The 15,273-nt window shown below is 37.0% G+C and overlaps 1 protein-coding gene across 4 annotated transcripts; it reads right to left on the bottom strand.

Annotated features, from left to right (window-relative positions):
• Positions 1-1,766: 1,766 nt before the first annotated feature.
• LOC131232656 (sulfate transporter 3.1-like) lies at positions 1,767-11,208 on the bottom strand. 4 transcript variants are annotated; one of them, XM_058229047.1, is made up of 12 exons: positions 10,610-11,207; positions 10,296-10,503; positions 9,669-9,840; positions 8,824-8,889; positions 6,937-7,050; positions 5,736-5,852; positions 4,538-4,664; positions 3,803-4,089; positions 3,281-3,471; positions 2,985-3,070; positions 2,536-2,612; positions 1,767-2,312 (listed from the first exon to the last, which is right to left on the bottom strand). In XM_058229047.1, the coding sequence occupies exons 1-12, from the start codon at positions 10,947-10,949 to the stop codon at positions 2,118-2,120; spliced, it is 1,980 nt and encodes a 659-aa protein (XP_058085030.1). In that variant the 5' UTR covers positions 10,950-11,207; the 3' UTR covers positions 1,767-2,117. The 4 variants fall into 4 exon arrangements, with proteins under 4 accessions (XP_058085030.1, XP_058085032.1, XP_058085031.1 ...); XM_058229049.1 differs by lacking the exon at positions 5,736-5,852; XM_058229048.1 differs by lacking the exon at positions 8,824-8,889.
• Positions 11,209-15,273: the final 4,065 nt, after the last annotated feature.

Genomic DNA, 15,273 nt, shown 5'->3' with positions numbered 1-15,273 from the left:
AGGTTGAGTTTAACTTTTCAAGTGAAAGGGTATGATGTAGGATAAGTGAGGGAAAAATTCCATGAATGGACAATATCGAAGGATATTCAGATAGAAAGTTCAGTCCAAGGGTCTAGTATATATGCACTATAATTTTTGAAGATTGTAGCTTTGCGATTGCTTATCTATTTTGTGTATAATATGTTATTATGAAGTTATTAATGATTTCTACATGCTAGCCAATTCCAAATAAGGTAGAGCTAACAGTTGGGTGTGTGTACTAACATGCTAACCAATAAAAAAAATTCTATTAATGACTTCTACATGCTAGTCAATTCCAAAGGCCATTATAATTAACTTGAACAGTCTTCCAGAAAAATAAGTTCTTTTAGAGGTTGATTTTAAATTTAAGTTAAAATTTGTTACTTTTAGTAAGTTTAGGTTTTTTTAAGGGTGTTTTGGAGTTTAAAATCCTTATTTAAGTCATGTAAAAAAGTTTGAGTTAATTTAAAAGTTGTTCACTATTTTACTAAATTTATTATATATTTAGGAAAGTGTTGTTATTTCAAGAAACTTATAAATTTATTGCGTAGAATTTATATAAGTCATGTCAAAAGGCTGTGTAAATATATTTTTTTTAATCTTTTCATCAATAATAATATTAATTTTATTTCTCAGTTTTAGAGATTTTTATGTCCTTATGGATTCAAGGACTATTCTTGAGAAGAAGGCTATGATCTCTTTCCTTTCTGGCACCTTCTACGTCAAAGGACAATGGTCTACATTTTATTTATTTATTTATTTTAAGGGAATTTTACAAACCATTACCTAATCATTCTAGAAATTACATCCCAATACCTTAAAAAAGGTTTTTATTAAACCACCTCATTATTTTGGTTAATTTTCACCAAGATACCTTTCCTTAGAGAAATCTAAGAAGTTAGATTAGGAGTTATTTTTATAAATGACAAAACTGCTCTTTTATTGAGAATACCCTTTCAAAAAATAAACATCTATTTACAAATCATAGGTTAGGATTGTTTACCAGATCTCATTTTGGGCGACTCTTTCATCTTGATGAGGCACACGAAATGAATGGATTGGATGGCATATAAACACCATGGTGAGCCCTACAAATGATGGATATCTCATCCAAACTTTTTTCCATGGGTGTGTCCCACCAAAGTTCTGGATGGTCATGATTTTCAGGTTCTAAGGCGAACAAGAGACAGAATGCCTGATGGACAAGGTAGATAATGAAATTTCCTTGGCTCTTTATGTATAGGGATAGCTCCATCGTTTACAAAATAAAAGCCTATGATTGATATATGGAGAGGAATTTGGTAGAATTTAGAGAAAAATATTGCTATGACAATTAATTTAATTAATAAGGTAACTTAATAAAAAGTTAATTTAAATAAGTATCAAAATGTAAATATTAAATTAATGAGATGATCCCTTTATTTAAGTGCAAGAGCTTGATCTATGATGGGCATACTTCAAAATCTACCAGACTTTAGTTGGTCCTTGAAACATTGGAAAAGACGTGATATTGCTAGTTTTGGCCATTTCCAAATGGATTCCACTCGCCAAACGCTTAGAATCGAATCAAACTGTCCTTGGAATTTTTATTTTTATTTTTTAAAATCTTGGATTATTTCACCGACCCATGTGAGTGGTGGCCCACACGTGCCCAAGACGTCACTGTTGGCAGTACTTCCACCACATGTTGGTGGACCACAAACATAAAAAGCGTACGTCCCATCAAACACACCAAATGAATGGACTGCAATCATGAAACGAGTGGACCCCACAAAAGGCCACCATAAAATGAAGGGTTATTTTCCAACTTTCCATCTATATATGCTCTCTCTAGATTACAAAGATTATATGAAAAGCCTCCATTTTCTACCTTTTTAAAAGGAGGCTGCATTCGGGCTTATTTGCCTTCCATTCGGTCGGGACACGTGGCTCTCTTACATTGGCTGGAGACACGTGCCAACAACTCGATCGTGGAAAACTCAGGCTCGATTTACATCTGTAGTTTGTAGACCTTTTACTATGTACTCTGATGCAATGTTGTCACGTGCATCCATCGAACCATCCTGCTTGCACGTGTGGAGCATTAAGCTACTCCTTCAGACAATGTTCTCACGTGCGTGTGCATCTACGTCCACGTTTGTGGCTCCAGGTTTGCACGTGTGAAGCATGAAATTGCATGCGCCAACCGCCTCGCCAACGGTCAGATAGATCCACTCCTGGCCAATGAGGTCAATGAACTTGGAACGGTCGAGCTTCTTCATGACCACACTTCCTGGGTTGGCCAATACGAGCTGAAAAATCAAAGAACGAAAATGCATGCATGTAAGAGTCAGCTTTAATAAATGATTTAAGAAAATGTGTATGACATCTAATCCGTCCAACAAGATTATACTATCATGAAAATAAAATCCTCTAAAAAATGAATCGATTTAATTATTAAGTGGGCCACATCATAAAAAAGAATAGCCAATGAAAAGAATATTAATTAAGGAAATCACTTAGGGTGATAAGTACCTTAAGCCCCCTTCTATCAACGATCTTCTTGACCTCCTCAAGCATGCTAATGCCACTCGTGTCAATGCTGCCGACAGCTGTTGTCCAAAATGCCACATGTGAGAGTTAGAACAAGAAGGAAAATAAAAAGAAGATTGTGGAGATTGTTTTTCTTATGTCGCGACTCAGGATCACCAGCATGTGTCAGCTCATGGGTCCCACATTGAGAGAAGGTTCGAGCGGATGGACAAATATCCGACAATGGTCTTGAAAATGAGTTGAATGTCAGCCACTGAAAATTTTCCTTTCAGTAACCATAATCATGGCAAAAATTTATTCCCTTGTCCTACCTGGGACCCAAGACGAGAAAAGGTTTAACTGTCCAACCATCCTTACATGTGAAGACGATCATGAGTTTTGACATAGACAATATAAAATCATCTGGTTGCTATGTTTATGTAATTACTAACCGCTAAAATCTAAGATGATATACTGTAAGCTGCTCTCTCCTGATTGTTTAAGCCTGTCTTCCTCATCGTCGATCCACCTCGAGATTCTGAACCCGAAAAGTTTTTTAAAAAAATGAATATGCTAGCACAGTAATTCAGGCCAAGTCACCCTTGTGACCCAATTCCCTGGTGACTCGGCTCGAAATCTTGTTGAGTCGAGTTGACTCGGCATACTTTGAGCTGAGTCACCAGTTTTAGAACTATGAAAGAACAAGGAGGCCTTTAGTTATATATATCATGATTATTGGATCATGTACCTTTCTCTCAAGTAGCCAGAGTTGGCAAAGTAGATCGGAGCATCGATTTGCAGGATGAGAATCCCAGGAATGCTATTAGCGTCTGGGTACTGATCGACATTTCTGTAGATCATGGAGTTGGGGATGTTGCCAAGAACAGAAGTCCTCGGCCTTGCGACGAACAAAAGGACTCGAAGAATGGATATTGCAACCTGAATCAATATCAACGTACACACAAGGGTTGAGCAATTTGGGCTAGTGGTTAAGGTGATAAGTAACTCGGTGAGGGCTACCAACTGAGTCAACTCGGAACTCAGTCACGAGTTTTGAAAGGTTATTGTGATATAAATGCTCTCAATTTGGTATTTTTAGGTATGTCTTGAGAAACCCAAGTCACCATTTTAACTCAGAACTGAGTCTTGATCCGAGTCAAGCTTTGGCAGTGATTGACTCGTTTGTGTGACTCAGTGCTACATCAACTGGTAGTGTTATTCAAAGGACTACATCTTGAAACTTAGGTTGTTGTTGGACTAGATCACATACCGCGATGACTAGGCCTATCTCGACACTGCCGAAGACGACACCAAGATACGCGCCCATGCAGACGCAGAAGTCGATTTTATCAACTTGCCAAAGATGCAATGCAGCCTCGTAATCGATAAGGCCGAGCATGGCAGAGATGATGATGGAGGAGAGCACCACTAAGGGAGTGTAATGGAACAAAGGTGTGAGGAACAACAGTGTTATCATCACAGCCATCGCCATCACCATGTTGGAAACCGCCGTCTTGCATCCGGCATTGTAGTTCACCGCAGATCGCGAAAATGGCCCTAAAATTCCAATTTGCTCATCTTTGTCAGTATGGTCAAATAATATATGAAAAGTGAAAAAATAAAAAATAAAAATAAAAATAAAATGAAAAGTAAAAATCTAGGACCAACCATCTCAATGACCAAGATTGGGAGAACTCAGAAAGAAACAGGCCTAGCAGCGGGCCATCTGGGTCCACAATCTTGCAATGATTGGGTCAGATCTTTAGGCCAATGGGCCCATTCTACGCCTACCACTTACGATGATCAAGGGCTCGGGATGGACCAAGGTCAATCCAAGTCCAGCCCATTTGTATCTTCAGCCCAAAAATCATGCTTAACAGCTTGATACTATTGTTGGCCCTAAAATAGAACCCAAGCCCAAATGACCCACAGAGACATTCAGTAGAAGGGTACTTTGGTCATTTTGTAGTCTAAGAGACAGTTTGTGTGGGTAAGAAAAACAGACCTGTGGTCAAGTAACATGAAGTGCAGGAGCCAGCAATGTTCATCATCCCAAAAGCAATCATTTCTTTATTCCCATCAATGTGGTAGTTTTTGAACATTGCAAAACTTCTTCCCACAGCTATTCCTTCCTGTGACAACAACCAAAGACCAGACTTAGTCACAAAAATACCATACATATAGGAAAACAAAAACCCCTCCTGAATCAAAGTGGACCACGGTAAATAAAAAATATAAAAAATAAATTAAATTAAACCGTCCAAATTCCCAGGTCTATATGGATGGTTCATCACCTCCAAAATCAGATTAAATAGTCAATTCTAAGCTCTGATAGATAGACATTTGTTTATTGAATTCAGACCATCAACTACTTATCATCTCAAACTTCCCCTAATTATCCAAGTAAGAAATCAAACCATTGTAATTATGATAGATGATTGACCTTAGTTTGGATGGTTTAACTCAACGTATACGAATTGCTTGTAACCTAAGTTATATGAATCAAAACTAATATTTCTAATGCCGGCGTACAAAATGTCTTTATTAGATTACGTCAGAGTTACAGGGAAGTCTTGTATTCTAGCATCTTAGCTTAAATTACTTATGTACCACGTGTAAGCTTTATAATGCCGTGTGTGGTACGAAATTTTTTCTAGAAAGAAAAGAAAGGGGGCAACTATCACCTATCAGTCACCTAGAGGCCACATATGTATTCCTACCTCCAGCTTCTTCATTAAATCACTACATTCGCTATCACGCAAGAAAGATAGAATGGACTGATAACAAACAAAGGTATATAGTATGACACTCCATGGTACAGATGGGGCCCATCTTTTGGTTAGTAACAAAATGGGACCACCCATGTTCTAATGTCTCCCCTATCAGATGATCCCAACCATCCAATAGTAATGGAGAATTCCAAACAACAGTCGATGTCCCATGGAGCCCGAGTCTAATGGTCATGATCAATCAAAGTGGGTACATGAATGATATTGCAAGGTGGGCCACACATGTATTAGTTTTTGGGTTGAAAAGATTCACGCCCATTACCCACGTGAAAAGATACTAATAACACCAAAAAGATTTGCAAATATACTCTAATGTTTCTTTTCTTTATATGCTTTTATTTATTTATTTATTTTAAGGGGATTGCTGTGCCCCACTAGCGCATGATAGCAAATGGAAGGGAAGAACCCACTTACAGCAAGAGCAATGACGCCAGTGATGATGCCGGTTTTAAGGGCTATGGAAAGGTATGGGGATGAAAAGTTCAAATCCGTCAAAGATGGGGGATTTAAGCCTTTCTTCAAGTGTCCAATCTGCAAAAGAATATAAACCAATCAATTGAAGGAAAAATGAGATGACATTCACACCCCCACGTTTTGATTTTCCTACACCCCATTTTTCATTTTAGGAATTGGAACCAGTACATAAATATACAATTTCACTTCCCAAGAGGGAAAAAAAGGTGCATGGAAATTAGTCTTGGTGGGTGGGTGTTGATTTCAATTCTCTAAAATTGACCTAGATAAGAAGGCAATAAGCTGCCTAAATTTAGGTGCATTTCTCAATCTATATGAATTGTCCCTTGGATGGCCCATTGTTTGGTGTTGTGGTCCATTCAATAGGTAGTCCAATTCAGGTGGGCCATTTAATATTTGAGTCATCCTTTAAATATGTAAATAACAGAATTTGTCGAATTTTTTTTCGCATGGATTTTTTCATATAAAATTCAATTTGTTTGAGTTTGAGCTTAGTTATGTAATTGAAGTATTTGCTTGATTTATCTTTGTATGCTTTCACAATTACCCAACATGCCTTAAGTGGGACAGAGTGGATGTAACATAAATGACATGATGGGCACTTTAAAACTCAAGGTTATCATGAATTCATGATATCCATCCATTTTGCTATCTCATTTTAGGACATGAACTTGTTTAAGGTGATGTAATCCAAATTTCAAGTACGATGGCCCGCCATGTGTGATCTAACTCATACACATGGTGATTCTTAGCACCGTGAAGCAAAAACAAAATTATTATCATGATACAAGTTTATGTTGCTTGGGAGAAGGTTTGAATGGTAGATGCTCAATTTTCACTATTTCTTGTGATGTAATTTATCTAAGTTTTAAATAATCCATTTCATATTTTCGTTGTGTAGAATTAAGATGATGAAATAATCGTTTTATGATGGGCCCACAAAACTTAGGTTTACAGGAACCCTGTAAACCGGATGAGATTCAAGTCGCATCTTTCAGGTAAGCTATAGCTCAAAAATGTGACTATTAAATAACCTATGAAATTGTATTGAATAATTAGAAGCATCCAATGGGTGATATTGGTTGGTGGCCCATCAATATTGAATTGTCCAAACTCCAAGGAAAGAGAAATGACTACTAACCACTTGAACGCCGTGCTTCTCGGCATGGGTGAGGTAGACAAGAAGGCTACCTAAAATAACTGATGTGAGAGGTGCCGCTGCTGAAATCCAAAAGAACTTGGGTCGTCTTTTGCTCTGCACGTATTTACAAACATACAAAAATACATTATTAGGATCAAACCGTTGAAATTTATTTATGTACTACATGTTCATGGTGGCCTAAAAATCAGGCTGGTTCGCTCATCAGGTGGGCCACATGTGTAGAATCGCAAACATGTGCCACGTCAGCACATATGTGGCCAATAGCTTGTTTAGTTTCTCTTCGCGCGAGTGGGTTTAGCATTTTTAACATAACAACGTAGTATTCTGCCATCTATAATGATCCGGTACGAATGGCTGCGAATTCCTTTGTAGTCCCAAGGTAGGCCCATCATGGTAGCTACTGACCGTTGGATAAGATGGATCCACTGATGATTGGTTGTGGTCCAAAATCAACTTGAATTGATGATCAGGACCATCAAATTAAAGGCATGCAAATGAACAGCGAGAGCAAACATGTTCCCACCGTTCATTTTGCAGGACCTTAATCAGATGGCTTCGATCATCCAATCAATGTGATTTTTGACCCATAAGAAATATACATGGGACCTTGGCATCTAATGGTCCTGATGGTAGGTGGTCCCACCTCAATCCACTGAGGAATTTGCATGGAATAATGTCAGGATATAAAAAAGTAAGGTAAAATTCAAAACCCAGGTGCATGAAATTCCACCTAACACTGAAAAATTCATGCCATGAGAAAAAGAAAACATGTCGTTCTTGGAAGAAAGCCAGAAAAAATAAATAAATCAATCAAATCAAATCAAATCAGTGTATTATTACGTTAGAAGAATGAAGAATGTGTTTTGCTGTCATGTTTCAACTGCAACAGATAGGAAAGTGGTAAAAACCAGGTTTCCAAAAAACCATTTTATTCAGTATGAGCCAAAAAAAAAAAAACCATGCGAGCCATCAGTCTATTTATTTAGAAAAGCCACTTGGAGTACTGTTTTTTTCAGCTGCAGCTGCTGGTGAAAGCATGAGACTAGATGACAAGAAAAAACAGCCCTTCCATTGTATTATCTTACACCAAAATCCTAAATCCCGACAGAAATTTATTTCCGTTGCAGAAAAAGGTGGCAACCCAAGTCAGGTTTCTTGTTTTTTTTTCAATAAAAAATGGGTTTATATATTTTTATTATTTGTAGAGGTTTGCCAGCACCACATGGGAGTCTACCTTGTTTGAATCTGGCATATGTGTAGTTCATCCGTGCCGTTTATCAGGTGGGACCAAAGTGGCTTTGATGATTTGATTGATCAAAAGAGTGGACAGGTAAATCATTAGGTGGGCCGCATATGAACAACACAAATGAACGGTTATGATCGGTCCTTCCTTTATTTTTCTAAGTGTCTGGCCTACTTGATTGTTGACCATCTGATTTTCTCATCTGATGAATGGTTCAGATTTCTTACAGGCATGCTGGGTTAGCTTGTGTGGCTGTGGCACTTGCAACTAGCCAACCTCTATTTGTAATATAATACAGTTTTCTTTTTGAGGAAAAATAATAAAAAGAACCCGCCGAAACATCTCAACTGTACATGCTGAAATTATCACTGTCGTCATCAGAGACATTGATTTAGTGGGGTGCCAGTTGGATGGGCCATGTCCCAAAAATAGAATGGAATTGAATGGTGGAAACCACTCGATCAGTGGCCTAAAAAAGGTGACCAGTAACTTGATGGTTAGAGTAGCCAAATCACATTTTTTTTTCTTTTTTTTAATTATTTATCCACCGGTCATCCAGGTGGTAGCCCACCATATAAAAAAGCTATGAGTGTTTGCCACGTGTATGGTGTGGATGAACTTACCAAGTAGCGGGTGAGGAGGAGATAGAAGAGGAAGCAACAGCCCAATACAACACTTTCCCATTTCCACTGCAACATCCACCAAAAACTATTAGTTCTAATAATTAAAAAGAAAAAAAAAACGAAGATTTCGAAATAATCAAATCATTATCATTAACCCCAAAAAACGTTTTTCATGTTACCACTTAAACAAACATGATTACTTAAAGGAAGATCCTCTATCAAGGAAAAGGCTCTCCCTTTTCCATTTTTTATTTGAAAGATACCCAAAATGTAAACCTTGTTAAAACATTAGTCCTGATGATCTTGGGCTATGTTTGGCGATCCAAACCGTTGATATGATAAAATACATAGCAGATCTTAGCTGGCTCAAAAATCTTTAAGATAGGAATATCCTAAACTTTCCATTAAGGACTCACTAAACAACGGTCAGGAAAGGAGTTAGGTGATCCAATATATTGGGAAACCAATATTCATGGTGAGTTCACTCAGAAATGGTTTGGATCACTGAAACATGACCCCATTGTTTATAAATTTTCAAAGAAAAATCAATTGAGGGAATTATTTGAAAAGTAAAATCATTTTTTTTATCAATCAATTTTTGTAGTACAGGTTGTGATGTATCTCTTGAGAAGTCGAAAAGGGAGAATTTTTTTTTTCTCTCTCTCAGAATGGGAAGTGAGAGAAAGCAAGGTGGCCCCACAAAATTTCATCTGAAAAGCCTCTGATCATCGATGAAATAACACAAGACAATTTTTTATTTTTTATTTTTGGGTCAGATTTTCTTGAGAAGGGGTGATGGCATTTTTGGGTTTTGAATATTTAAAAAAAAAAAAAAAAAAAATTACCTGATGTGTTTGGGTGAAGACGGAACGCATGACAGAGACCAGGTCAGTTCCAGTAGTGAAATGTTGGAGGCCAAGGATCCCTTTGAGCTGTTGTAGACAAACAACCGTAGCAGCTCCAGCCATGAAACCCACTATGGTTGCATGTGAAAGGAAATCTACTATAAATCCAAGCCTGTTTAAACACACATTAGAAAATGTTTATTAAAATATTACATACAAATGCACCCCATGATAATAACCAAACTTTCAAACATTTCATTACCCACGAAAAATAAATAAAATAAATAAATAAAGCACTTTTTAAACTAAAATTTTCAAGTTGATGAATTTTGATAATCGGGTTTTAAAAAAGCAAGAAAATTAATAAAAATAGCACCCTTTTTTTTTTGGTATGTGTGTAATTTTGAATTGGATAGTAGAAATTTCAAAAATCATCTCTCTCTCTCTCTCTCTCTCTCTCTCTCTCTCTCTCTCTCTCATTTCATCACTATCATCATCATCATTTTCTTCTTCTCTTCTACTTCTTCTTCCAAAAATCAACAAAAAGAAAAGATCCACCTCCAATTTTATTCTTTTTTTTTTTCCTTTCTTTCATTTTTATTGCTTTCATGATCTTATAATACTAACCTCAAGAAACCCAAAGCAGCTTGAAACACCCCAGCAAAGAAAGTAGCAGTGAAAGCAAGGTGCATATACAGCTTCGGGTTTTCAATCGCCGACACCTCTTTCCCCAGCATCGACGCCATAAGAAGCGATGCAACTGCAACAGTCCCCACCGCCAAATCTCTTGAACTCCCCATCATTGCATAAACCAAAGGAGGTACGAAGCTCGAATCTACATTGCCAATTCATGAAAGATCGAAATCAAAACCAGAGACCGTTACAATCCACCAAAGACCCACTTCATTTCTACAAAATAAAATAAAATACCACCCACTTACATAAACCAAGGATGGGCGGGAGATTGGCTAGCTTGGCGTAGCTGATGCCTTGAGGTATAGCAAGACTGGCAATTGTGATGCCGGAGACAAGATCCGACTTGAAGAAGTCGAAAGTGTAGCGTGGGGCCCACTCAAGGATGGGCATGAAGTACTGGAGGCCGAGTACCAGCCTCCTTGAAACTGGCTGGTTCTTGAATTGACGGAGGGGATCATCTGGGAAGAAAGTCTCTTTGAGGGAGGATTTGAGGGAGCTGAAAAAGGGTTGGGATGGAGGGATTGCAACACGGTGTGCACACTCCACCGTCGGTGCGGTGGGGTAGACGAGATCAACGTTCCCCATCTGCCTGTGATGGATTGCAAATGGCCCACTCAATTCAACGGTAGTGATGTAAGTGATGTTGGTATTGAGTTAGTGAAATGGTGAACTTCGTATAAATATTTTGTGGTTGTAGTGAAACAACTACACAAAAGTCGTGTTTTTTGGATGAATCTATCAAAACTTAGTGGCTTCTATAGCAAAAATGCAGAAAACTACTAAATTTGGAAAGACATGAGAGAGAGAGAGAGAGAGAGAGAGAGAGAGAGACTACGGCTGAGACTGAAGAAGGGAGGAGGGAGGGTTTATAAAGAGGCGGAAGAGAGTAGCGTGCTAGTGCGTGTGGGTCCCACGAGTGGACTCACACGTGTGGAAGAGAAACGTGGCGGAGGGCGCAGTCGGATGGTATAACTCCCCAATTCCGGTAGGCAACTTCAGGGCAGGTCGCATATAGTGGAGAGTGGACGGTGTAAATGCCAGCGTGGCAGTAGGTCTCCTGACACCGCAACACGTGGGTATTTTCCATTGGTTAGTCGTAGAAGTCGTCACGACTAGAGACGTGGACGGTTGGTTGCGTCTGATGAGGTCTTCGGTAAGATGCGTTATCTTCTTCCCTTTTGTTTCTCTGCTATTCACGTACTCCGCGGACTACAAACAGCAAAAAAGCCCAAGAATTCGCAGTCGGTTAGTCGGACATCGATGTGGATGGTTGGAAACGTTCATCAGGTGGACCCCACCACGGATAGGTCTTGGTAAAAGTATGAATTCTTGAAACGATCCTATGCGTTGGATCTATGGAAGGTGAGATCATCCAATGGACCGACTAGTTACATTGTTAAGATCATTGGATAGGCCTGGCCATAGCTTATCCATGGTGGGGCCTACCTTTCTGAAGTGGGTCTTACTCCAATCCACACCTTTCAGATCAAAGACTATGATTTCCCTTCAGTAATCCGCGGACTAAGTGTATTTTATCTCTGCAGCAGCATCCTCTATCATTGCTACCAATACTTTCTTTATTTTTAATTTTTAACTTTGATTTTCAATACACCGAACCAGACCTGACTTTTTGGATATTTTGATACGATGTGCTGGGTTGGATAGGAAACGACCATCCATCAATCTGAACGGTCCATTAAATTTGTGCCACTTGTCATGCTGCGAAGCCTATTTGTTTGTTTGTTTGGTTGGTTACTCAGTAGTGCAAGGGCCACTTATTTTTCCAATTTCCTTTGTAATTATAAGTAAATTAGCTATCATTAACTTTGAATGATGCTTGTTAATACAATAATTACTGCATAAAATGAATAGTAAATTGCCTAACGCAGTAAAAAGAAAGAAAATTATAATCATTGTAACTTTTTATTAAAAAAATTACCTTATAATAATTCATGGATAAAACAAACAGCATGAGCTCATCATCATTACAAGTAAATTACACTAACATACATTACTTGTTAGTAGCCACTTATCGGTATGATTGGAAATACAAACAGCCCCAAATGGAAAAGTACCCTCGTTAAATTTTTACTATCAACAAATCAAATAAGGGAACTGTAAGCCAAATATACATGCATTTATGAGATTGGTAAAGAAATTTATAATCTATACACTTCTTATAGTATTATTAACAAAGATCTTGAATATAAACAATGACATAATATATGGATATAATGATTCGATGTTAATGAAAAAAAATGTCACCATTATAATTCTACTGTCAACAAACTCAACATAAAAAATCAGTAGTCAAATACAAATGTTATATGGTAAAGGAATTGTACTCATTGCAACTTTTTTTTTCCTACCTTACCATGGAAACTAGTAATCCTTGCTAATTTGACTAGTTGAGAACTACACTTTCTACACATGGACAAAAATACATGAAAAATGAAATGTGTTGCAAATTACATTAGCATTGTAATATAAAAGTATTGTCATTAATTACTTTTCTTTTTTTTACAATGTTTATTTATGTGATTCGACAATCAAATGCAATGGTAATAAGAAATTTAAAAAGGAATTTATAATCACTATAGTGGAAATCTCCTATCCAAATATTTGAATTAGTGTATTTTTCTTATTGATTAGACATTTCAATAATGTGAAAGTATTATTATTATAATTTTACCACACATATCCATGTATAGAAATTGTTGGTCAAATTACCATCCTTTCTAAGAGTTCAATAATATAATTTTAATCATCCCATTTTTACGACAATTGGGATGCAATTTCTATCCAAACATGCATTTAAATCTTCTGCTTAAAGTGTAGCGCATGTGATGGAAAGCCAACATCTCATACGCATGTCAGATTGTGAAATATGTGCCCGTGTGTGGATGTGCCTGTGTGTGGTTGTTTATAGCTCCCAAATGCACGTGGAATATCAAACCTACTGCAAATATTAGTCTCTCATTTCATAACGTCTGATTTTCCAAGCCATCAATGCGATGACTATAGGAATTGGAGCGAATTAGATGTGGCCCTGGACATGGGCCCACCTTGATGTATGTTTAGTATATTCATGTTGTCTATCCGTTTTGCCAGATCATTTCAAGGCATGAGGCGAACAACAAAGAAGATAAATGTATTGGATGGACCACACTAGGAAACAACGGTGATTGAACGCTTGCTATTAAAACTTTTTTAGGCTCAGTGTAATGTTTATTTGCCATATAACCTTTTGATAAGGTCATTAAGACCTAGATGAAGGGAAAAATAGATATCAGCTTGATCCATTAATTTATGACTCACAAGAAGTTTTTAATGGTCAATAACCACTATTTCCTATAGCATGGTCCCTCTAAGATTTGGATCTACTTCATTTTTTTTGTCTCATGCCGTAAAATGATCTCAAAAAACGAATGGATAGCATGGATATACTACACACATCAAGGTGGGCCCAATGGTTAGGGCCACACCTAATCCACTCACATATTAATATGATCAATGTGTTTTCATACAGGGGCCATTTAAATAGGAGTAAATGGAGGTAAATCAGGAGAATTTGCAATAAATTGAGGTAAATGATATTTGAGATGCATTTGGATGAGAGTAAATGTATAGAAATAAAATGATATGAGAGTAAATGAGCATGTAAGAGTCGGTTTATTTCCAATTTACTATCTGTAAAAGTATGCAACTAAATAATCATTACTTACCATTGTAAATGGTATGAATTTTCTCTATTTTACCCCTATTATTTTCTCTGTTTGATTTCAAAAGTGAATGATCAATTGATTTCTAGTTTCATTTCTAGTTGAAGGAGGGAAATGCAAATACTTTCCATGGTATGATACTTCATAGATCTAGTGGTCCGTGCTCCTAGGGTCCCACCATGATGTATGCATTTTATCCACATTGGATGTTCATTTTTCCATATCATTTTAGGGCTTACTCCCAAAAAATAAGGCACATCTAAATCTCATGTGGACCACACTATAAGAAAATGTTTGTGGCCTCCAAGAAGTTTCTAATGGTGAATGTCCAATCAACGTTGTTTCATGTGAAGTAGTCGACTTGAGATTTGGATTTAACTCAATTTTAGTCTCACATCATAAAATAATCTTGAAAAATGCATGGACAACATGGATGAAATGCATACATTATGGTGGGGCCCAAAGAGTGTGGGGAGTACCAATTTAGATGCACATTAGGACTACGAAGGCGGCAAAAATGTCACGTCTTAACCTTAGAACCGAATGGGATTTCTCTTGAATTTTCGATGGAAATCACGAAGATATCCCCTGCCATGACTGTAAATACCAAACTGAAAGTTGCTTGTAATTATGGCCACTACATGATACTTTTCATCTACAATAATTATACAGTTACACATTCTTACATTTAATTCTCACCATTTACAGCAAAATAAATAGGCCCTAAATGAAATCCCCTCTCCAAGGAATTGAAAGTAAATAAGGGTGAAATGCTTTTTTGAGCTTCCTTAGAGAGTCACACAAGTAGATAAAGGTGCCACTACACATTTGTCTACCATACATGTGACACATTAATGATACTCTGAAACAATCTAAATATTATTAGCTATATCACCAAAATCACACCAATAGAATGATCAAAACCATTTAACTATTAGTTATCTAAATGGACGATTAAAAAATATTAACAAATTGCTTGTGCTTAAAATTCTCTTATTTTTTGTAAAAGTATATATTTCAATAGGCTGATTACAATCATTATGTTAAATATCACATGTATACGCTAATTTTAGATATTAAAACTAATTTGATATATTACATATGTTCATGTTTGTGAATGTATTGAAAAGTTCCAAAGCATTTCAATTCTTTTCATTTACATATATCTAAACAAAATATTTAAATTT

The sequence above is a fragment of the Magnolia sinica genome, chromosome 18 (assembly GCF_029962835.1).
Source record: "Magnolia sinica isolate HGM2019 chromosome 18, MsV1, whole genome shotgun sequence".
Lineage (NCBI taxonomy): Eukaryota > Viridiplantae > Streptophyta > Magnoliopsida > Magnoliales > Magnoliaceae > Magnolia > Magnolia sinica.
The sequence above is the reverse complement of the archived record's forward strand: the minus strand, read 5'-3'. Positions and strand labels throughout refer to the sequence as shown.

Excerpts from the sequence above, each read along its gene's own strand:
- LOC131232656 (XM_058229047.1), bottom strand. The coding sequence starts at position 10,949 with ATGGGGAACGTTGATCTCGTCTACCCCACCGCACCGACGGTGGAGTGT. Across the intron at positions 7,051-8,823 it reads TCCTCCTCACCCGCTACTTG|AGCAAAAGACGACCCAAGTT; the intron begins GTAAGTTCATCC and ends AAATACGTGCAG. Across the intron at positions 4,665-5,735 it reads CTGGCGTCATTGCTCTTGCT|GAAGGAATAGCTGTGGGAAG; the intron begins GTAAGTGGGTTC and ends TTGTTGTCACAG.